This window comes from Mesocricetus auratus, unplaced genomic scaffold, assembly GCF_017639785.1.
Source record: "Mesocricetus auratus isolate SY011 unplaced genomic scaffold, BCM_Maur_2.0 Super-Scaffold_4256, whole genome shotgun sequence".
Lineage (NCBI taxonomy): Eukaryota > Metazoa > Chordata > Mammalia > Rodentia > Cricetidae > Mesocricetus > Mesocricetus auratus.
In genome coordinates, this window is record NW_024429182.1 from 29783467 (window position 1) to 29807057 (window position 23591).

Sequence of the window (23591 nt, forward strand, 5' to 3'; positions counted from 1 at the left end):
AATGTGTTGGCAATTTCTTACTATGTAATGTGATGAAACACAGACACTTGTTTGTCTGTGGGCTGCAGATGGTCACCATTGTACGTACTTTCCAGTGTTACCTTGAAGTATTATTCATTGATTCAATGTTCTGTAATTTCCCCAGTGCTTTAATATATGTGTCATCTATGATTTGTATTACAAAATATCCAAATAATCACCTGAGCTGTATCAGGATACTTAAATGAGTCATGAAATAACTGATTTTATATAATAGAACACACATCCTGCAGTTATGTTTCCAATGGTTATTTTAAAACGCATCTGTCACTAATCTCTCTTTTCTCTCTTCTCTCTCTCTCTCTCTCTCTCTCTCTATATATATATATATATATATATATACATATATATGTGTGTGTGTGTATTCTCTGTCTTGCTCTGTCTCTCTCTGTGAGTGTACCTCTCTCTACCTCTTATCTTTCTCCTTCTCTCTGTGTCTGTCTCTCCCTCTCTCTTCTCTCTCTCTCTTCCTCCTTGCACCTCTCTCTCAGACATGCATTGACTGTATTTTACAGAGGACAGATGAAAAAGAAGAAAGAGGTTAAACCATAACCTCATACCTCAGAAGAGCTAGATGAATATGTGTTGATTCCAGTTTTACTGGTCCCATGTATATTTATTTCTTCTCTCACTTCATCCTTATCCCTGTAAACTCTCAGAAAAGTTCAAAAATGCTAAGATGCCCATCAGCCCAATGAAATTATAATAAGAAAGTCATGAGTATGACAGAGTGATAGTTGTTATTGTGTGCTAGCTGGAAAAAATAGCCTTGGTAGAAACTCTTGAATGTGTGTTTTCAACACTCTTTGTCCTGTCCCTGGGATGTGCAGTCTTTGATAACAGGCAGAAACTCAGCCCTTGTTTCACACACATATAGTAACTGTCAAAGATGCTTAGGAGTGGTTTGTTTAGGAGTTGCTACCTAGGTGGATCACATTTTGCTTCATCACATGTAAATAGCTGAACGATTATCTTTTATTATACTAGAAATAATTGAGGAGGAACAGTTTATTTGTTGTGATAATATTCACTAAATACCCGTTAGTCTAAAACTTAGACTTCGATTTTATAGATTATACTGTTTTCATTAAAAGATAGTTTGTTGAAGGTACCTGAAGTAGTTTTGTGCTAATTTTGAACAAAGCCAATTTTGGTAAGTGTGTGAGTGTGTGGCAAAACAATGCAGTCAGAGAGGGCACACAGGAATCAAGAGTTCCAATAACAGAGACTATTCTGTAATTCCTGAATGTACCTGTATTGGGAAACACTTAAAGGTCTTCATTTTGATTAACACCCTGAATTATCACCATTTAGTATAAACAGAGTCCCACTTTCACAAGCAAGTAACATCTCAGTAACTAGTGTATGTTCTATACGTAGGATGGTCAGAATGAGGCTGTTTGAACCCCTCTACTCATTCCTCTTTTCCCATTCTCCCTTTATTTCTCTATTTTTTTTTAAAATTATCACTGTCAGTGTTGTTTTAATGCCAAGGTTTGAAACGAAAGCTTTACTCATGTTAAGTGAGCACTCTACCACTCAACTACATTGCCCACCCTCCTCTTCTACACTTCTAATCGTGTCATACTTCTCCATCACATACTGTAAGTACAGGAAATTGTAGACGGAAGGGGAAATGGTGTAGTAAGTGTTTTAGAGAAGTGATTTTAGCTGTATAACATGTAAACAATTTATATAGGGCACATGATATGGGGACTGGCATATATACTAAATGCAAAAAGCATCAGCTTTTTACGAACACTTTTTAAAAAGCCATTTATGTCCCTTGGAAATGTAATGACAGTGTTTGTTGACATCTCATTCTGGGCTAGAGGACTTGCAGATAACAGAAGACAGTTGATATTGTGAGGAATTTGTTATTAAATTCTCTTAGTCAAGATTGTAGTGGTTTGTGTTTTAACAAGTCTCTTGCTTTGACATTAAGAGAGAATTTCAATATAATTCTAATATTAGGATCTGACAGATGACTGTGGTTATCTATGTCAGTGGGAATTTTGTAATCCTATCTAATTTTAGGCTTTCTCTAGATATAAATAGTTTGTTCTTGAGGATCAAGGTGAAATGCCTCTAGGCTCAAAAGTTTCCTGGACACATTTTGTGTGGTGTCATTTGATAGTTTTTTGCTTAGTGTCTTATATTAAGTAGTTTGGCCCTCTCTCTGGGTCCTTCTGTGATCTGGCTCCTGCCTCTTGCCTAGTACTCTCTCACTAATCTGAGACTATTGCTTATACCACCCAGAGTTCAGAGATGTGCTGGTTTCTTTAGCTATTCAACTCTATGCTTTTCCTCACAAGAATTTTCTGCCTAAAATGACTGACTTTCCCTTTCCCAACTCTAACCTTTGCCTTGCTTGAACTAGCCTTTTTTTTAAACATTATAATAAGTTTTTTGTTCCCAAGGAGAGCTACTATTCCTAAAGTTTCCATTGCGTGTTTTCTTTTTTTAAAAGGAAAATTTTTAAATAATTATTTTAATTATGTATATAATGTGTGTCTCTCTGTGTGGGGGTATATGCAAATGAATGTAGGTACTTACAGAGTCTGGACCAGGACACTGAACTTTCTCAAGCTAGAGTTACAGAGTTGTGAGCCACCTGATAATCTAGAGTTACAGAGTTGTGAGCTACCTGATGTGGGTACTGGGAAGCAACCTTGTGTCCCCAAGAACAGTATGTGATCTGAACTACTGAGCCGTCTCTCCATCTCCAGAACGATATTCTCTCTTGTATTCTGGCCACATCATCGCACATTTTAGATTTGTTAAATTATGTTTTAATGGCCTGTATCTTCTACGTTCACCTCTCTCCAGCTCTCTGCCTAGGTACATACTCTCTGGATGACCAAATTAAGGCCTTAAAGGTAAAGACAATTCCTTAACAACAGAAAATATCATTTTAATACATTCAGTGTTGGTGGTTAGTATGTTTTCATGATTACCCACACTGTTTAATGCTTTGTGTGTGCTTCTCTTTTTGCTTTGGGGAAGGTACATGTGGGAAGTTCTACTACTGCAGATAACTGGTTTAATCAAAACATAATTATTCTGGAAAGTTCCTTCCAAGGGACTTTTCTTCATCATTTTTCTCATTGACTCTCACATAGTTTTGTGTGATTTCTTTTCACATGCTATACTACTTAACATAACCATAATGATCTAATTAAGGGTTATGATTATGTTATCTGCAGTCGCTTAAATAAATGATTTAATGACAGAACATCTAATAGTTCATGCTTACTAACCTCTGATTGAGACACCTTCTGACTGAGTCTGTGGGATATTCTCAATTCAGCTTGCTTCCAACAAAGATGAGATTCCAAACATATGTTATTTATCATCTATACCACACCCAATATTTATAACACATTTTTTCTTTTATCACTATAAAAACAAATCTTGCCACTATTTCATGACCTCCTAAATGTCTTCTGTTTCAGATACCCATTTCTAGAACTTCTGCCTAAATCTATTTCTTCCTTCATTTTTCAAGAGCACTTTATTTATCTTGTAAGATTTTAAGGCCTCTCCCATGTCTTACATTGTCTTTACGCTTTTAAAGTAAATTCTAAGAGTTTCCTGTCTTTGCAGATTAAAATTGAAGATGAATGTTTGTATTGTGGGCTTGCAAGTTGGCTCAGAGGGTAAAGGTATTTCAATCATGTGTAAGGACCTACAAATGATCCCCCTCCCAGAACCCACATGGTGGAAGGAGAGAACACTCACAAGGTTTTCCTCTAACCTCCACACATGCTTACCTGTAATGTATGTGAACACACACACACACAGAGTCCACATATACATGCATTAAATAAAATTTCTAGTTTTTAAAAATCACATATATGTTTTAAATTCTGCATTATCTGTATAAATTTATTTTAAACATCAAAACCCAATTCAAACTAGTTACAACTGGTGAAGGAACTGTGTTGTTGGATAAACAGTGAAGCATCTCATGGATTCAAGGGTCATTAAATCTTATGGTTCCATGTTCCTCTCAAAGTAAGGACCCCCAAGAAACAAGTAGAATCCTTTCTGTGTGTTAAAGAAAAGGGACATGAAAGGCTTACCTCTGTGAACTTGGAGAATGGACTTTCTTAGAGAACTGTAATAATGATTATCTAAACTATATAATTATTATGACTGTTGAGAAGATGAAGTTTAGTAATTTGTGATGCAAGAATCATAATGCCTGTTGCCTAGAGACACACTGCAAGGATTTTAACCTCTGTTCTTGCACTCATCAATGTTATGGTCCATTTTACCTGTTGCTTTATCTTCAAACTGAGAGACTATAATAGCAACCAAATCATAGAATTGTTTTGATAACTAAACACCATGATATGTAAATTCCTGCTACAGAAAGCAGAAACATTGCACTGTCTCGATCTCAGTTGTTTGCATGATTGCCAATATATAATTAACATAAATAAAAATTGTTTGCGTTCTCTTTCCTTTTTTATTTTAGTCTCTCTATATTACACCCTGACCAAAGTTTCCCCTCCCTCTTCTCCTCCCAGTCCCTCCACCCACTCCTTCTCCATCTCCTTTCAGGAAAGGGAAGTCCGCCAAAGAATATCAACCAAACATTGCACATCAAGTTACAATAAGACTAGGAATCTCTTCATATAAAAGCTAGACAAGGCAACCCAGTAGGAGTAAGAGGAAAAGTGTCTCAAAAGCAGGCAAGAGTCAGAGGTAGACCCTCTCCCCATTAGGAGCCCCACAAGAATATCATACTACACAACCATAATATAACATTGTTGGAGGGCCTGGGTCAGACCCGCACAGGCTCCTTGATAGTTGGTTAAGTCGCTTGTGAGCCTTAATGAGCTCTGCTAAGTTGATTCTGTTGGCCACGTTCCTGTGGAGTTCTTGACCCCTCTGGATCCTATGATCCTCCTTTCTCTCTTCAGCAGGATCCCCAGAGCTCTAAGCTTTGCCTGAAGTTTGGCTGTGGGTCTCTGTATCTGTTCCCATCAGCTCCTGGATGAAGCCTCTTTGATGATGATTATGTTAGGCTTTGATCTACAAGTATAGCAGAGTATCATTAGGAATCATTCCATTGACTTTTTTAAATCAGTTGTTCCTTCCTAGTTCTCTGGGTGTCTTTATTAAGCTATAAATTTATTGAAAGTAAAGGCTATGCACTGTATGGCACCAAATCTGCTGCAGTGCTTCATATGGGTTCTTTTACACTTAGACATAGTTACTGGATGGTTAGATGGATATATAAAAAATAAAAGAATAAAGGAAAAGAAGATGGCAGAATTGTTGGGACAAAAAAATCTAACCTTTCAAATTCATTCTTGAGTTAAGAGAGCAGGTTTGGCTGTTTTGTTCATAAAAAGAAAAGAGCCAACATTCTCAGGAGCCAACAGAGGAAAACAATACTTGTATCAGATAGACTGAAATGACTAGCTGTTCCTCACTATACACTAGACAGCTGTGGCTGTTGGATAGTGATACGAGACTTCCCAGGTTTCTGTAAAGTAAAGCAGACAACTGATGGCTGCAAGGTTCCTGTCCCACCCACAGTTAGATCATTGGAACCTAATAACATTTTGAAAAGTTTCCCCAAAGCATTGTTTACTTAGAAAGTTATTTGCTGTGTGATCTTTAAAAGTCTTTGAAATAGTACAGTATTTTAACTTAACTGTAACTGAATTTATCGAGCATTTCCTTTTGAGTCACTGAAGATGTAGTTCATTTGCAAAAGTTATTGTTGAGTCACTAAGCAATTAGAGGCAGAGTAGATTCATTTTTTGTTACTGCTAAGAAAACATTAATTAAGCATCTGGGTTGATTAGATCATCTGCCCTTGGGATGTAGAAGCATAGAGATCACAAGGTTTGAGGGAGTCAATGAGGAGTGTTTCACTACTGTGACAGTGAGTAAAAGTGACTTCAAATCTATGCTGTTATGTGGTTGCTGGGGGAGACGACAGGGGACACACATCTCAAGTCAGATATGGCCTGTAGAACAGCATGTTTGGGTCACTGTCTCAGGTACAGAGAGTCGCATAGTTGGGGTTTTAGCACAGTCTTTGTAAGGTACATGGACACTTGATAGAGATAAATTTGTATTAAACTCCATATGTGCTGCTTTTTAGCTATTTGACTTCAGATGAAGCCACGGAACTCTCAGAGCTTCACTTTTGTCATTGGCCTGGGGACAGACCCTGTAAAGAGTCAAATGGCAAGTGGCCTATGTTGAACATATCAGATACAGACTATATCATATTTATATTTTCATTTTATTTTACTTAAATTGTATTCTCTGGATACCTTTTTAAAATATAAAAACTCTCATTACTTGAAAATTTTTACAAAAATGTTGCTTAATGGCTTTGGCCCACTAATTTCATTTACCCCTACCTCCAACAATATGATTAAGATAATTAAATTTATTTTAATCAATACAATTTTAATCGATTTATTTGTTTTATGAGATAAGGTTTTGTTTTAGAGCCCTGGCTTTCCTGATACTTGCCTTTGTAGTTCAGGATGGCCTTGAGCTCATGTTGAGAAAAATTTCATTTTTAGGCAACAAATATCTGGCACAGAAAAGTGCCCCATAATTATTGCTTCTCCCATATATCAATAAAGCTGAACTTTGGGTCAGCTTCAATTGTCCCACAGCTGGCTTGAGTACCATGTGCACTTCATGATGGCCAGAAAGAATACCAGGTCTTAATTCAAGGCCACAGTTCATGGCTCTTCCCAGTACTCACAATACAACAGGTGTTCAGTTATTTATTACACAGTGAGGGACATGCTCAGTGTACCAGTGCCTTAGCATTCTTAGAAAAATAGCCAAGAGTGAAACAGAGTAAGTGAAATGTGCAGCAGATACACATCTGTTCTACAGGACCAAGAACAGAAATCAACTGTAGCATTTCAGTTTGCCATGCAAACTGGATCCAACGGAGATGAATTGAGAACTTCAGTGATCAAGATGATTGCTTGGGGTTACTACTGCCACCAGTCGCTCCTGATAGTCTTTTGTAGCCACCTAGGAAGGATTTGATGCTTTTTTCCTTGTAGTTCACTATAGGGTCTAGCAAAAAAAACAAAATAGGGAAAGCATTGACCCCACCACAATGTCTCCAGTTAGTCCTGTGTTTTCACTCTTCCAGAGATTATAGTTAAGTTTAACTGTGACATATGGAATTGGCTGAAGTTTCCAGCATTCATATAATCAAGCCTACACCATTTATACCTTCTGCTGTCCCAACTTTACATGCCCCATTGTTAGCATTCCCTACTTGCTTTCCAGCTCCATCTCGTAAATTCACTATAGATAATATTTTCTAATGCCTTTTCACAAGATATTTGCGTTGAAATGACCACCTCACTTTCTTTGTAGAGTAAGTTTCACACACACAAGTAACACTCCTTATCTGACCAAGCACCATTTTCTTATATTCCTGGGTGGTTCCACTGCTGACAGATGCCTTCTCTCACCCCATCACCTAGTCAGAGTTAGGACATTGTGTGTTAATTGTTGTCCCTCTGTTCACTCCTGTGACACACTTGGGTCATTCTGCAATACAACTATCAATAATGTCTTCTAGATTCTGGACTGTGAACTCTGGGAAAACAGTTTATTTCGTGCCTTGCCTTTATATATCTAGCACCAAGGACTAGTTTCTCAGTCTCTTAATTCAGAAACTTTATTTAGAGTGGCCAGGCAAAATACATGATGCATAGTGAATTCAGATAAACAGTGATTTATTTTTACTATAAGTATATTATTACTTGGCACATACTTATACTAATAAATACTCATTTGTATAGGATTCAAATTAAATTGAATGCTTTTACTGAGAACCTAACTTTATTATAGGAATGGGTGGAATGCCAAGGATTTTTCTGTGTTATAAAAAAAAGCAATTTTTATCAATTTCTATAGATTTTGAATTTCATATTAAGCCACAGTGGAAATCCCTACAATGTGATTTCAATTCTTGCTTATTCTTTGGAAGTATATTTTGTATTAACAAAAAAGGAATTGATTCAATATGAAAAAATAAGTGTCAATACTTGAGAAACTTTTCAGATTAATGAAAGAGACATTGGCAAGACAATTGTGATGTGTAACAAAAATAAGACTGAGTGACTATTGTGTTTGAACATGCTATAATAATAATAATGGAGTACTAATACTGACTAATGTTTTTTGAGTACTTCGGTATGTTAGAGAGTGTGTCTAGATTCCTTTTATGTACTTACTCAACTGTTCTTCATACATTGCCCTACTAAAGGCTATTGTCATCCCATTTTGTAAACAAAAGTATCAACAAGCAGAGAACGTAAGTATCTGACTGCAGATCATATTGCTATTCAATGGTATTTCTGTATTTGAACCTGAATGAGTACTACTTACTACTGTGCCCTATTCTCTTAGTGAAAAGAATTGGGGTTACTATCAGTGGTCAATGCATCATATATAATTAAATGAATAATATAATATCATTATGATAATTGAATAAATGATAATAACTATGAATAAAAGTCCAATTCTCAATTTCTACAAACCACTACTAAATATAACTGTTAATTATTGTATACATACTTTAGTGTCTTTCAAATATCTGCATATATTTGTATATAATTGCCATCTAACCTCTTAAGAGATTCAGAATGGCACTATCACAGTTGCTTAGGGTGTGAAAAAAGAAAATGCTTCTGATGAAAAATGCCTTCCTTAGTGTGTCAACTAATTCCTGAGATTGCTGCCAACAAAAAGAAGGCAGAGGGTAATACTGTGACACTGAAGGATATTATGTCAAGTCTCTTATTTGTTCTAGCTGCCAGTCTGGTGTCTCCATGTGATCAGGCTACAGTGGCATAAACAAGCTCTGTCCCTGATAGTTGTGAATGATTTGAGTATGAATGTTGAAGGGGTAGCCCTGCAACACAAAGGTGCTGGTAACTACAGTCCTAACACTAAAAGCCTTTGACATCTGGGAAAGATCTCAGCAGCCTTTCCACTCAGAAGTTACTTCTAGGCTATATAAATGGCTTGGTGGCTACAAATGCTTTCTGTCCTTGTAGAGGACCCCAGTTAGGTTTGTTCCCACCACCCACATCTATGGCTCACAACCACAGTTGTCAAGAGTGCACACTGCTGTTGCAGAAGACCACATCCCAGCACCCACAGCAGGTGGATCACAACTGCATGTAACTCCAGCTTCAACAGATCCAATGCCCTCTTCTGTACTCCTGAGAAACTTGCATTCATATCTTTTCCTAAATTTTTAAGTGGGTGTTTTTCATTATGTATTTTTAAAATGAATTTATAAACATGTTTATCATACTGAACAATTATCTTTAGTATATTTAGAAAATTAATCTGACAATATTTTGGACCATTTCCATGCACACATATCTCAGTGGATAGCATTCAATATTTTAAGCTCACTCCCCTATTTTATATCTATATAACAAGTGCTGGAGAGATGTGGTAAACCTGATATAGCAAAATTCTTGACAGAGGTTGCTATGTTAAGTTAAATAAATCAAATCCTCTTTGGAGTTTGATTTTATGTAGTGATTTGGCAATGTAACTTTTATTTAAATTGGACTTTCATTTCATTTATTTATCAATTCACTTGCTTCTGTTTGTCTTTGATTCAAAGTTAATCTTTGGTTTGGCTGAAATTATTTTGTATTACATGAACTGAATTATAAAATCACTTAAAATTTTTTGTTTAGAGAGTTAGTATTTTACCTAATTAAATCATAATAGGTGATATTTGAGGAACATTTACTCAAAAAGATTATTTTTATTTTAACTTTATTTTAAACTGTAAGATATTACTTTCTCATGAAAGAGGCCTATTTAATTTCCAGTCTGGGAATTTTAATTTTCCAGATAGGGTTTTATAAGCATTTTCCATATTGTCCATGCTCTCTGACAATGAGAATCTATCATCTGAAGTGTATATATTTTGTTTCTATATAGGTGTATTTTAGTCACTGATATGACATTAGTATGCAAATTTATGTAGTGCGTAGATGTCATATTGTGCCGCTTAATATTCAGATGATGGGTTATAATTACAAGCTTTTAATCTCTTCCTAGTAAAAAACTATTCTTGGATTCAGGATGAAGCATCCGCTGAGAAGCATTGAAAACTATGATATTTAGGTCTTTGGAAACTTTCATGTCAAACACTAATTAATTAGGGAGAGTGCAGCGCTATGATCACCACTCCACATTTGGAAATTGAAATAAAAAACAAGGCGTCCATGGAGGCCTCCCTTTGTATTTGCCTACAAGAAAGCATGATTCCTAAAGTGAAGGTGTGTTATTTAGGTGATACTGTCCTAATATGTGACTTGCAATTTAGCGCTCACCTCAGATGTGGCTATAAACAGAAATATTTAAGAAACAGTTTGGTAACATGTCCATTTAGCAAACCAGACATAGAAGATTCATCTCAGTTCCCATGACGACTCTATAACCAGGTATACATTACCAGGCATTAACTCCCTCCCATGAAGCTGTTCTCTGAGTCAATCAGAAATAGGTTGGCTAACATGGAAGGGGGAAATTTTATGGAGTACCAACCCTAGACATAAAACTGCAAGCAACTAAGGAATGCTGAGAACAGAAGAAAAGTCACCGGGGAAGAGTCCCCAGTTGGTAACTCAATGATAAGTGGTCAAACTGAATAGGTTGCATTTATGTATTTAGGAATATGTACACAATTAAAGAAAAATAAACCAGGAATTTGAGAAATAGCAAGGAGGAAATGTTGGGTGAGTTGGATGGAGGACAGGGAAGAGGGCATATGACCCATTTTAATTTCACAACAAAATAAGAATTAAATCATTTGGTTATTGTCTTACCAATCATCCACTGTCACTTCAATAACCTCTTTCCTACCTAGTTGGTATTGTAGCATGTACAGTCTAAAGTTGTAGAATATTGTTGTTTACTTTTATCCCTTACCTTCCTGGATAGCAATGTCTGACATAGCAAAAGATAGCAAGCTTCCCACATGGTTTTTCTGTACTCAGCAACAAAAGTGTGTGGTGTCTTTAACAATTAGGTCTTACCATTCTGTTGATCTTACCAACAACAATGTTAATAACCTGCATAGTGTTGGGAGATTTCTGGAGACTTTTTGGCCAACACCTTATCAAGAGATGTCCCATACCTGGGATTTGCACTTCATAATAACAACTCCTGTTTTCTGGGAACAGAATTATCCATCCATGCATGATATTTGATAATTCCAACACTAGCTATAATGGAATGTGAAGTGAATCACCTGAAATGGCTATAGAGAAGTAACAAAAGCCATCAATCATGTCTTAGCATTCAGGAGAATGAAATCATTCGGCTATAGATATGAAAGAAATATGGGTTAGTGGTGAATCTTAGTTCAGTTAAGGTTATGTCAGGAGTACAACAGAAGAAATAGCAATAAATATCCATTCTTTTCCTCGCTCTCACTAACTCCACATATTAAGTTGAACCATATGAACTTACTGCTATTCAATCATTTTTAAAATGCAAAAAAGTAATTTCATGTAGTTCAATTCAATAAATATATGTGTTCATTTTCATTGAAGTAAACCATACAATGTGAAGTTTCTATGTCAAAAATATCATTATGCTATCAACCTAGAAAAAGTATTATGTAAAGGAATGTGAAAATTGAATTCTTCTGACTTCATGGTTCTCTTGTATTCACTGTACCCTTCCACGGATATAGTTCCAAATGTGTATGCATTGTCTCAGAAAGTGAACTAGCATAATGAATGGTTGCATCTACACATTTAACCAGGGAAAACAAGCCTTGGAGTTAACCTATAAGAACATATTTTTTCTAGATGTATACTTTTTATATTTATTGACACAATAATTACAGATATTTATGGTGTATAATGAGATGCTTATACACACATATGTGTTATATAATTATCAAGCCAAGATAGTTAACATTTCTGTCTCCTTAAATATTTATTTTGCATTTCTTGTAAAAATTATCCAAATGTTCTCTTTCAATTATTTGAAATCCATATTATTGTTAACTATAGATACCCTAATGTGTGAAGGAGCACCCAAATTTATTCTTCCTTTTTAATGAAACATTTTTCTGATGATCAATCTCTCCCTAAGACCTCCTATTATTTTTCCAGTATCTTAGTTACTGTTCTATTGCTGTGAAGAGACACCTTGATCAAGGAAAATCTTATAAAAGAGAGAATTTACCTAGGGTCTTGTTAAGGTTTCAGAGGATTAGTCCAAATCGTCATGACCAGGAGTATGGTGGCAGGCATGCAGGCTTGGGGCTGAGAGCTTACAACCTAATCCCCCATCAGTTAGAAAGACAGACTCTGGATCTGGTATGATCTTTTGAAATCTCAAAACCCTCCCCTAAGGACACACCTCTTCCAACATGTCCCCACTTCCTAATCCTTCCCAAACAGTTTTACTAAAGGGAGATCAACCATTCAAACATATGAACCTAGGAGAGTCATTCTTAATCAAACTACCAGACCCAGCCTCTGGTAACTACAATTCCATTCTTAAATTTCATGGGTTTAACTTTCTTAGATTCTATGTATGAGAGACATCATAAGGTATTTGGCCTTCTATATCTGGCTTTTTTAGAGCAACACAATCTTTTAAATTTATCCACCTTGTCACAAATACCATAAGTTCACCTTTATTGTTCAATAATATTCCATTGTGTGTGTATATATATATATATATCACATTTTCTTAATCCATGGTTTCATACCTTGACTACTGTAACTAAGAGCAAATTTACAAAAGTAAAACACAACAGAAAAAGAGATAGAGACCCTCCATACAGCCCAGGGCACTTGTCTATCTGGGCATCTCAAGTAGTGTTTTCTCTCTTCTACACTATTATGTTTCTAACTGGTAGGAAAACTCTGTTGTAGCTTTCTCTCATGATTTAACAGCTCTGCCAAGTTCATATTCTAAGGAGGATGGACCTCAGAGATAATTCTTCTTCTGTTCCAGGGCTTTCAATTCTGTCTGGGGCAAGGAGGAAGGTTAGCAAGCAAACTAAATGTTTAAGAGGCAGAGAAAAATAAATTCAGATTCTCTGAAAAAAATAGCCATTGTTGCATTTGTCAACATTTATCATCACTTTTTGCATCTTCCTTCTTCCTTCCTTCTTTTCTTTCCTCCCTCCCCTATCCTCTCCCTTTCTTTCTTTCTTTCTTTTGACACAGGGTCTCCCTGTGTAAATCTGGGAAGGCACTTGCTGTGTAGATCAGGCTGGTCTTGAATTTACAGAGATTCACCTGCCTGTATCTGTCTATCTCCTGACTGCTGGGATTGAAGGTATATGCTGTTACACTTGGAATTTCTTTTTTCATTTTCGTTTTTGTTTTGTTTATTTGTTTGTTTGAACTAAGGCACGTTTTGCTGAGACTCTGTAATGTTTTGTGGGTCCTCATTGCAGGTACTACATATAAATTAACATATCCAAATAAAGAGTGCAGATTCTGTAATCAACCTGCCTGTGTTCAAATACTGATCCTAGGTCATAGTTATTGTTACCTTATTTGCCTTCTTTGAAATATTACATGTAAAGCCCTTAAAATAGTATTAGACACATGGAGTATCTTGTAAATGTTACACATATAAGCCCATATAAATGGTGTGTATGTGCACTGTGTGTGTGTGTGTGTGTGTGTGTGTGTGTATGCCTGTGTGTTGGTATGACTAACACACAGGGTTTCAGTCTTCAAACTCTTGATGTTCCTCCCTCAGCCCCTTGAGTGCTGAGATTACAAGTGTACACCACCATGCTTATCTAGATCTACCATTCAGGGTGTGTTGTAGGCAGTTGTAGGTTATTAAGGCAGATGGCTATTAGGGAATTTAGCCTCTTTTTTATCAGATTTCGATTCCTTAAACTAAACTTCTCTCTGTATTTTATGAATAAAAGTTAGTTTCTTAAGAACATAAAACTTGTCTTAGTTCACCTCTAAGACCTACATGATGTCCACTGTGTAATCAGCCTGGAATTATTATTTTAGTAATTTTAAGGTGTATTTTTCATATACTTATTTACTTTTCTTGGAGTGATTGATGGGATGGCTGGATCCTGTTATATTTATAATTTTAAAGAACCATTCACCTTATTTGCAAAATGACATATTAATGTGCATTTCTAACAATTATGTATGAAGTCCTCTTTATACCATCTTAAGCCACATTTCTGTAGTTTTCTTACTGACAGAAGCCAGTCTAAATTGGATGAGACATTTTCCAGGTTATAATTTTCATTTCCTTTATGAGTAGTGACAATGATTTTTTTCATATTCTTGTTAGGTATTTCCATTTTTAAAGAACTATTCATTTTGGTCTTTTGACTATTTTTCAATTTAATTATTTGAAAACTTTGGCCACTGATTTTTCTGGAGTTCTTTCTAGCTGCTTGTCAGATGTATAGAATGCAGATATCCTCCACCCTCATTATATTATCTCTATATACTTATAACTCTTTTCTTTGATGTCTGAGGCTTTTTGTGTTTTTTTTGTTGCTCATGCTTTTGAGATCATATCTAAAATAGATTGCTTATATTAATATCAAACAGTACTTCTACTGTATTTTCATTAGCTGTTTCAAAGTTTACAGTCATACATTTAGTCTTTAATCATCTTTTAATTGATTTTTGTATGTGGTGAGAGAAAGGAATCATAGTTCTTATGCATGTGGATATCCAATTCCCTAGCATCATTTATGGAAAAGACTATTCTTGTTTGTGAACAAACCTTTGTCAAAAAAGTTGTTAACCAAAGCTCATTGGTTATTCTGTGTCAAACATGATTTTAAGGTCTGTAATTTCTTTATTCACTGATTAATTCTACATGTAGTATATGAGTTTTATTAGAATTGGGGTATAAATCATTTTGGAATAGTTTTGTAGTTGAATTAGAAGTAGAAATGAGAGTGATCTGATTCAGATAACAAAACGAAACAATCACAAAGCTGCTTAGGGATCCTGTGTACAAACAGCAGTCAGCTTCATCACAAACTAGACAATTTCCTGTGATTAATTCACTGCAATTATACTGTAAATTCCATTTACGCGCTTCTTTGATGCTTACTGTGTCCTATACTATTGATTATCTTACTTGTTTCCTTTTGAATTTTACTATAAACAGGATTTGCTTCATCCTGTGTGACTGTCATTTAACTGGAACATTAAACTGTTGCACACAAGAGAGAATGAAGGGTTAAGCCTGTGTGTTGTTGTGAGCTCATAGGCAATTGGAAGAGTGTCAGTTTCCATGAAGGCTGGCACTAATGGAGTGCTGGGACTCCGCTGACAGCAGTCAAGCTGTCCCAGGGCTTCAGAGGGAGATCCCTACTCTGGCAGCTGCCCCCTCCCCGCCCCTGTGAACTCTGCTCTGCCTTGGCTTCCTACCAATGCATTTGTTCCCTTGAGACATCCATGCACCATAGAGTTCTCTAGTAGCCATGACTGCAAGATAATTGCTTCAGAAGAAGAGGAATCCATGTAAAGCCTTGTTATGGATTATTCAGACACTGACAGTGATTCTACTTTGGGATACAGCGATGATGAAGATTCCAGTGGTGAAGTTCACAGACCATCAGAGTCTGTATTTGTAGATATCTGGGGATATTTGAAAATTCTGTAATTTCACTAGAAGAGTTTCTAAGTCCTCACAAAATGTTTTAAAAGAGATTACTGCTAAACCATGAAGCTTTGCTTTTACTTTTATAAATCGATAATGTTCTTGTGAAAGTACTTTATAATTGTCCAAGCAGTAGCTAGTTTTGCAATGGTCCATTTTCTATCACTACTTATTGGTAATGCTTAAATCAACTAATCTGCAGGCAAAGAACTATGTGAATGTAAGATTTTGTTTTGTCTGGATTGTTATGAACATAAGAAGTTTTATTTAATACAAAGTACCAAGATTCATGTGCTGAGCAATCATGGCAGTGTGTACTTACCATGGGCATTACCTTACAATTATAGGTGTATGATATTCTCATGTATAACCTCAAAAAACTTAGAATCTACTAGATACACACCAACAAGTAAGAATGAAAGAAATCAAGTTGATTAAAAAAATCTCCTCCCATGTTTTTCTTTTCTCCATGTCTATGCCAGTAGTAAATACAACCTTTCTAGCTTAGTCAATATTCTCTATAAAAATATAACATACATGGATAACTAAAATGCTTAGTGACAACATAGTCATTAGAATCCTCCTCTATTATATGTACTTGTAACATTAAACCAAAATGCAGATTACATTTATTTTTCCATGGTCCTTGGACCCACAATAGAAACAGATATACACAATAATCATGGTATTGGCAGCTTTTTCCTGTGCTACCCTTTCATTAGAAGCATGTCTGCCAAAGTGGAAGATTAATACACATCAAAGCCAAGTCAGATGGTATTCTGTCCCTCAAAGAAGCAGGGTCTCTGAGCATTTCTGGACATCTGAACAGAGGGGCAGTATTAAATGAATAGTAGGAACAATGAAACTATAATAGCAGCATGACTTAGAGTCAAATGAACTTGACATTAAATAACTGCCTAGTATTACATGACAATATTATAAAACTGCCTAGCAGTTTAGGACATTACCATAACTGAGAATTCTAATAATTTAAGAGTTAAATGACTATCATATTGATTTTGTGATTAGACATCAAAATATTTTGGCACTGACTTTATTAACAAATGTAATTTTATGGTAGATAATATGAACACTGCTCAAAAGTTATTATGTGTCTTAATGCATGTATAATTATTATAAAATTTAACTCTGACAAAGTATATGAACAGTGTAGATTTGCAGAAAGGATTTGATTCAGAAAACAGACTGTGTTCAAATACCAGGAGTGCAATTCAAGAGCTGAGTCTGACTATTGATATTTTAAAATGTACTCTTCCATGTCTATCTTCACCTTGACCCATGATCCTCCTCCAAGTGCTTGGAACTGTAGTTGCTTGCAGGTTTTCACCAGTACAGAAGGTCTAAATGGGCACCATTATAAATGTCAAGGAGAAGATAGACATGGAAGAGTACATTTTAAATGATGTGTTTATGAAGTCATGGTAAAATTGTTGTTTAAAGAAACTATTTGTACTACTTTATGATGCCTTAAACACATGGTGAGAATAAGTTATTTACAAGTTATGAAGCCCATGGGAATGAAAATGATAATGGATCTGAAAATACATCATCTGCACTTCTCACTTTGTTACTGGGTAAGAGTAGCACTGAATGGCTTCTTTTCATTCTTATGCTCAGTTAAGAAAACCGAGGTTTGGATAGTTTATGATCTATAAATCTTGGATTAAAAACAAGTTCCTGTGGCTCTGAAGTCTGAACTTAGGGCAGGATAAATGGATCAGCAAACAAGACCATATACTGCTCTTGCAGAAGTCCCCAGTTCCAATCCCTAACACCCGTTGGTGGCTCAAAGGTGCCTGAAACTTCAGTTCGAGGAGGGTGCCATGCCCCTGGCCTTTGAGGCTACTGCATTGCTGTGCAAGACGATGATGATGATGATGATGGTGATGGTGATGATGATGATGCTGCTATCTGATCTCTACCACCTCCAGGTTCAGGAATGCAATACCCATGTCTTTCTCATAGCACACACTTACTAAGTGACTCCTATATTAGTCATTAAGAATTAAATAGGGAGCAAATCTAGCCATCATCCCTTGCCTTTATATGGCTTAGCAGAAGAGAGATTGAGTCCTTTGTCAATAGCCACATAAATAAATGTATGAGTTTTACGGAGTGATGGTCACTTCCATGTGGAGATGTGTAAGGTAATGAGAACAGATATACTGGGAAGCCCACTAGCTAATTTAGGATGGTATGCCTTAGGAAAGGGCACTGGGGATAGGATCCAAAGGACAAACGAGGGCAGAAGAGGCATCCAGTTGAAGAGAAGTTCTTAAACCTGAGAACAGCATGTTATGAAGACTGGCCAGGAGAGAGAATATATGTTTGCCAATTTTGAAAGGAGGCCATGTTCTTTGGAAGGCAGAGAATATGAGCAGGCATGAGAGGCTCATACAGGCAACTCCAGAAACTATAAAAAAAATTTACAGTCAAAGGAAAACTTTTCCTGGGATAGAACCAGGAGGGGAAGAGGGGAGGTAGGGAAGAGACTGGGAGGAGAGGAGAGAGGGAAATCTGCAGTCAGGATGTATTATATGAGAGAAAATAAAATTAAATTAAAATACAAAGTAAGGAAGAGCTTTGTTCTGTAAAGTACAACCAGTACAGCACAAGAATGGAAAAGGCATGTAGGAGAAAACTAATCTGTAGCACCTCAGAATAGTATTCATGAAATGTCATGGGCGCAGAAACCTATAGAATCTCATTCAAAAACATAAAAGTAGACCCAGTAATGAAAAGGAATGCCATAGTCTTGTATGGAAAAATTAATTTAAGAAACAGTTGCTCCTAAGATCAGTGTATTAAGTCAATACATATTTACAAGAATTCCAATGTGGGTTATTTTAAAGGAAGAAAAATGATTTTCAGGTCAGTACCAAACAATAAATGCTGTAGAATATCATAAGGGCATTTCTGGGAAAATGATATTAGTAAAAGAATATTTGTTTTTGATTTACCAAATACCAAATGCTGCTTCTGTTAAGTAGTTGTAACCCAAACAAGATGATATAGTAACAATGAAAGACAGGTCAATGGGGAAACTACAGAATCTAAAGTATGTGTCAGAACTTTTGTGTGTCTTCAGTAGTAAAAGATTCATTGGGAACGTCTTTATTTTCAACACTTTAGATGCCCGGTTCAGGTACAACATTGTATTTCGTGTTCTGAAAACTTGTCAACACGGTATTTTTCTATGCAATTGCCTCAGCGATATATTTCAAGCATATTTGCCATTAATTATGTTGGTTTGGAAATGTTGTCATAAGAAAAAAGAGTGCACTGTCAGGTGTAATTTAATGTTATGACAATGAAATACTGGGTTCATGGTAGCTGAAAATGACTTGTGAACTTAATTCACCAAATCCGTCTTTCATGATTAGAGGTACATCAGGGAAGATTTTCAAAGATCTCAGAGGCTGCCATCACCTACTATAGTTGAAAATTACATGTTTTTGAAGAGATAGTCTTTATATATTTAAGTCACTGTGAGTAATATTTGTTATAATATTTATACATTTAAATCACTGTGAGTAATATTTATCAAATACTTGAAGAACCATGAGCTCTGGGACAGATGATTAGCTATAATACCATTAAGTCCCCAAACCTTAGTTGCATACAAACAGTGTTACTATATTAAGAAACTATGTAAAACTGGTCCTTTGATCTCAAAGCTACAATGTCAAATTGAAAGCAGATGAATTAAAAACTGTTTCCATGGGTATGTCTTTAGAATCTTTAAAAGCATTAATCTATTCATTTCCATCTTTATCATCACCTAATTAATTTAGAAATTCTCCCCAAAGAGCAAAGAAAATGATCTTATAAAATTTTCTTCTACTTGCATAAGTGAAACTTGAAGTTTGATAATTATAACAGCGGTATTATAACTGCAGGGAATGTGTGATTTATAATGTGCGTAAAGTGGTTCTTCACATGAAGCCTTAACCTGGAAGTGCATAATTCAAAAAAGTTTGTAGACTATGGCTCCTGGATGTGTTGCCATAGCCATTTGCTTTTGGCCTTAAAGACTGCCCATCCTAATGTGTCTATTTTTTACGCAGGGAGGATGTGAGAACTGCAAACGTAATTGCTGCAGAGGCCGTCACGTGCCTTGTGATTGACAGAGAGTAAGTACATTGCTTTTTCTATGCACAGCACACACTCATATCAGCCGTATACATGTTTCTGGAGTTAGTCATCATTTTGCAGAGCTTTAATACTTGTTTAAAATATTTTCCTTTCCAGATGAGTTCTATAATTTATTCTCGTATTATTTTTAGAAGCGGCTAGCTCTGCTAATCTAGCCTTGTAATCTTTAATAAGATACTTAACCACTCTGAACTTCAGCTCCACAGGCTCACTTGAAAAGTAAAGATAAAGCAATATCACAGGGATGTTTTGTGGATTAGTAAGAACGTGTAATTAAAGCATTTGCAGAGTTCCTTTTACTCAGGAGGTGCTCAGCTAGTGCAGGCCATTTTGGTGTCCTATTTAGAACCACCATTGCTACTGTTTTGAGTACGTTTTAGGTTTCTTTTCTGTTTCTCTATCTGAGACTGCTACACCAGAAGCCTCACGGAAGACACTCCTCTAAAAAGCATCAGCTTTAGACATGGACAAGAGCCTACTAAGAGAAATGAAAGGCTGTCTCATATCATCTGTCACTGTCTTGTTTCTTTGCTTCATTATAGTTTACAGTTCTTACTGAGATGATAAGTCACTGTAAATAGTAGGTTATTGCCACTATGCAGGATATGACTCATATGCATGTAAGCTACATGGAACCAGATTTTTCTCAATGCAGTGTGTGTGAATGGGTTTCTCAGAAAGCCTGAGACCCTGCCCCAGAGACAGCTGATAGGAAACCCTCACAGCTGCATGAAACACTGTGCTGCAATGAACTACAGCTGAGGAACACAGGGCAAAGTTAGGGAAATAGCACTGGGTGAGCTCAGGGCACTCTGAGTGGAGAGATTCCATATTTGACTAACAACTCCTAACTTTGAGGCCCCTTCATGCTGGATCAAGAGAAGCTAAGCCACCGCACAGCTGCCACCAGGTGGCTGAATCCACAGGGATCTCTGAAATGGTTGTGATCATGGAGCCATTTATAGGAGGAATGTATAATAATGAATAGGGTTGAAAAGGGTAAATACAAAGGGTTGAAGATCTAACTAAAGACCAGGAAATAAAATAAAGAAAGTGTTAGGAAAAAGTTTGATGTAGAAGCAGAATCAATTCAGAAGGCATGATGATATTCCCCTCAGAATAAAATCCACTGGTGTGTAGTAGTCTTGGATGCTTAAGACAGATGTTCTGCAGGAAGCCATAGATGTGGACAGGAACTTCTCCTACCACTGCCTTAAAGTTAACATTAACATTGCCTACTTAGAATTTACAGCTGAACTCATCAGGTAGGGTGGAATTCCATGAAAGAACAGAGATAAAGATAAAAAGATCAGAATTTGTTGAAACTCAGTTAAGTACAGTCACGGGAAGAAAACAGAAGAAAGAGAATCCAAGACCATAGGAGACAGGGCAGTATAGAAAAGGAACATCTCAAGATCTCAAGAAAAGAGAGAAATTAAATCCTAAGTTAGATAAATAGACAGTGAAATATCAATTCACAACCAAGAGTTCTCTAACAAAACCGGAGGAGATCAAGATACTAAATTACAACTAGACATGGTAATAAGTGTGAAAACTATTGCCCAGTGTGGTAACTGCATATAATTATGGACATCTCAAAATCTAGAAGAAAGGACTTTTAGTGCATAGACAAGTAGGAAACATTTGAGGAGATGGATATACTTAACTGATTTAAATATAATACAATATATGCAAGAATTAAAACATCATGTTACCCTACACACACACACACTGTATGGTTTATTATACAAATTAAAATTAATGTAAAAATTAAAGAAAGCGTGAATAATGTTAAGTGTTAGAAAGAATTCAGATAAATGAACTCATATCATTGATAGGAGTGGAGATTAGTGTAACCATAATTAACTACTCTTTGATTTGCTAATCCTGCTCCTGGGTACCAGAGAGACTGAAAATCAGTATGTCAAAGGGCTGTGATCTCTTTGCAACCATTGTAGGGTTAGTAATAATATGATATGAAAACAATCCCATTGGTGGATAAAGAATATACAGTAAATATCACTCAACCTTAAGGGGTGAAGTCCTGCCATTTGTAACAACATGGGTGAATCTGGAAGACTGCTAAATGAAATTGGTCACACAATGAAAGATAAATAACACCTGATATCAATCATGGATGTCAGAAGGAAAGAGCAAAATGATGGCTATGAGAAGCTGGTGGAGAGAGAAGGGAAAAACAGGAAATCGTTGATTTACAACTATAAAGCAAAGCAGGCAGAATGGGCCTTAAGATGAGCTGCATCTTAGAGTAATTATTGAAAATGATGTTGCTGTCATTGTCACTTTGATTTTGAGACACACTTCACTGTGAAGCTCTTACTGGTCTAGAAACCAGTGTATAGACCAGGTGACCTCGAACTCAAGGAGATCTGCTTGCCTCTGCCCCCTGAGTTCTTGCATTAAAGGTGTGTACTTAGAAAAACTGATATTTTAAGTACTTAGAAAAACAGATGGAAGGCTAAGGCGGGCAGACATGAGTTTGAGTCCAACATGCTGCAGAGTGAGTTTGAAATAAATTTGGGCTACATATATAGAGCCTGTATCAAAAAAATACATAAATGAACAACAGTAACTTCAATTGTATTATAAAAAAAGAGAGGTGAGGAGGTGTTACTTTTACTGCTTTGGTTTAGTCTTCCTGCATTACAGGCATCTCCTTGTACCCAGTAAATGGATGCTATTATAATTTATCAATAAAATTAGTATTTAAAATACATATGGAACCTGGCATTGTGACCCATTCCTGTAATACTACTTAGGAGGATGAAGCAGAAGGAATGTCATGGACTATAGGCCAACCTGGGTCCACAGTGAATTCTAGGTCATCCTGGGCTACACTGCAAATCTGTCTCAAAAGAAGGAGAATTTCTAAATTAAATAAATATAAAAATTAAGTTGTGCCGGGCGTTGGTGGCGCATGCCTTTAATCCCAGCACTCGGGAGCCAGAGGCAGGCGGATCTCTGTGAGTTCGAGGCCAGCCTGGTCTACAAAGTGAGTTCCAGGACAGCCTCCAAAGCGACAGAGAAACCCTGTCTCGAAAAACCAAAAAAAAAAAAAAGTTGTTTAAATACAGGAAGAGAAAGAATGAGGGATGGTGAGGCTTATCTTAGTTTTAAAACCTTCTGATGGTAAGTTTGAGCAGCTATTCAGAGAGAGGGCAGAACTGAGATGCTGAGGGAAAAGCCGGTTATGCTGAGTCTGGAGACTGTAGGCATGCAAAGGAAGGCTGGTTCAAATTCACATCCTCCTTGTGTTTTCATTATTTAAAAAAAACAGCTTTTAAGAGTAGTCAAAACATAAAAAAGAATCAAAGAAAAGTTATGGAAATTTATTGTCGTATTGTTTCTAAAGCATAAAATAGAAAAACTGGCATAGAGGAATGAGAGAAGATTGGAGTGTGGCAACTGAGAAGGGACTGCTGGGTGACCATAGAACTTTCTACCCTGCAGTCCTTTACATTTTCACATCTATGTGATGCTGCCTGAGGTAGCAAGCTTTACAGAGGATGCAGCAGAAGCCCACCACGGTTGATGACCTGATAGAACCCATAGTAACTTAACTGTGGGTGTGAAACTGGACAGGACTTGGAGGATAATTATCATTTAGTCTTGTGCCATCCCTTTTGCCCATTGATGTTGTAAGAGCCAAAGAAGCATCACATAGCATTGCACAT

At 36.3% G+C, this 23591-nt stretch overlaps 1 protein-coding gene across 5 annotated transcripts in view; it reads left to right on the plus strand.

Annotated features, from left to right (window-relative positions):
* Prkg1 (protein kinase cGMP-dependent 1) overlaps window positions 1-23591 on the plus strand; it is a 1145204-nt gene that overhangs the window by 991303 nt on the left and 130310 nt on the right. For all 5 annotated transcript variants that reach the window (XM_040745627.1, XM_040745622.1, XM_040745633.1 and 2 more), the window contains one exon: window positions 19809-19874. In XM_040745627.1, the coding sequence (XP_040601561.1) occupies window positions 19809-19874 (66 nt within the window). The remainder of the gene's footprint in view (window positions 1-19808; window positions 19875-23591) is intronic.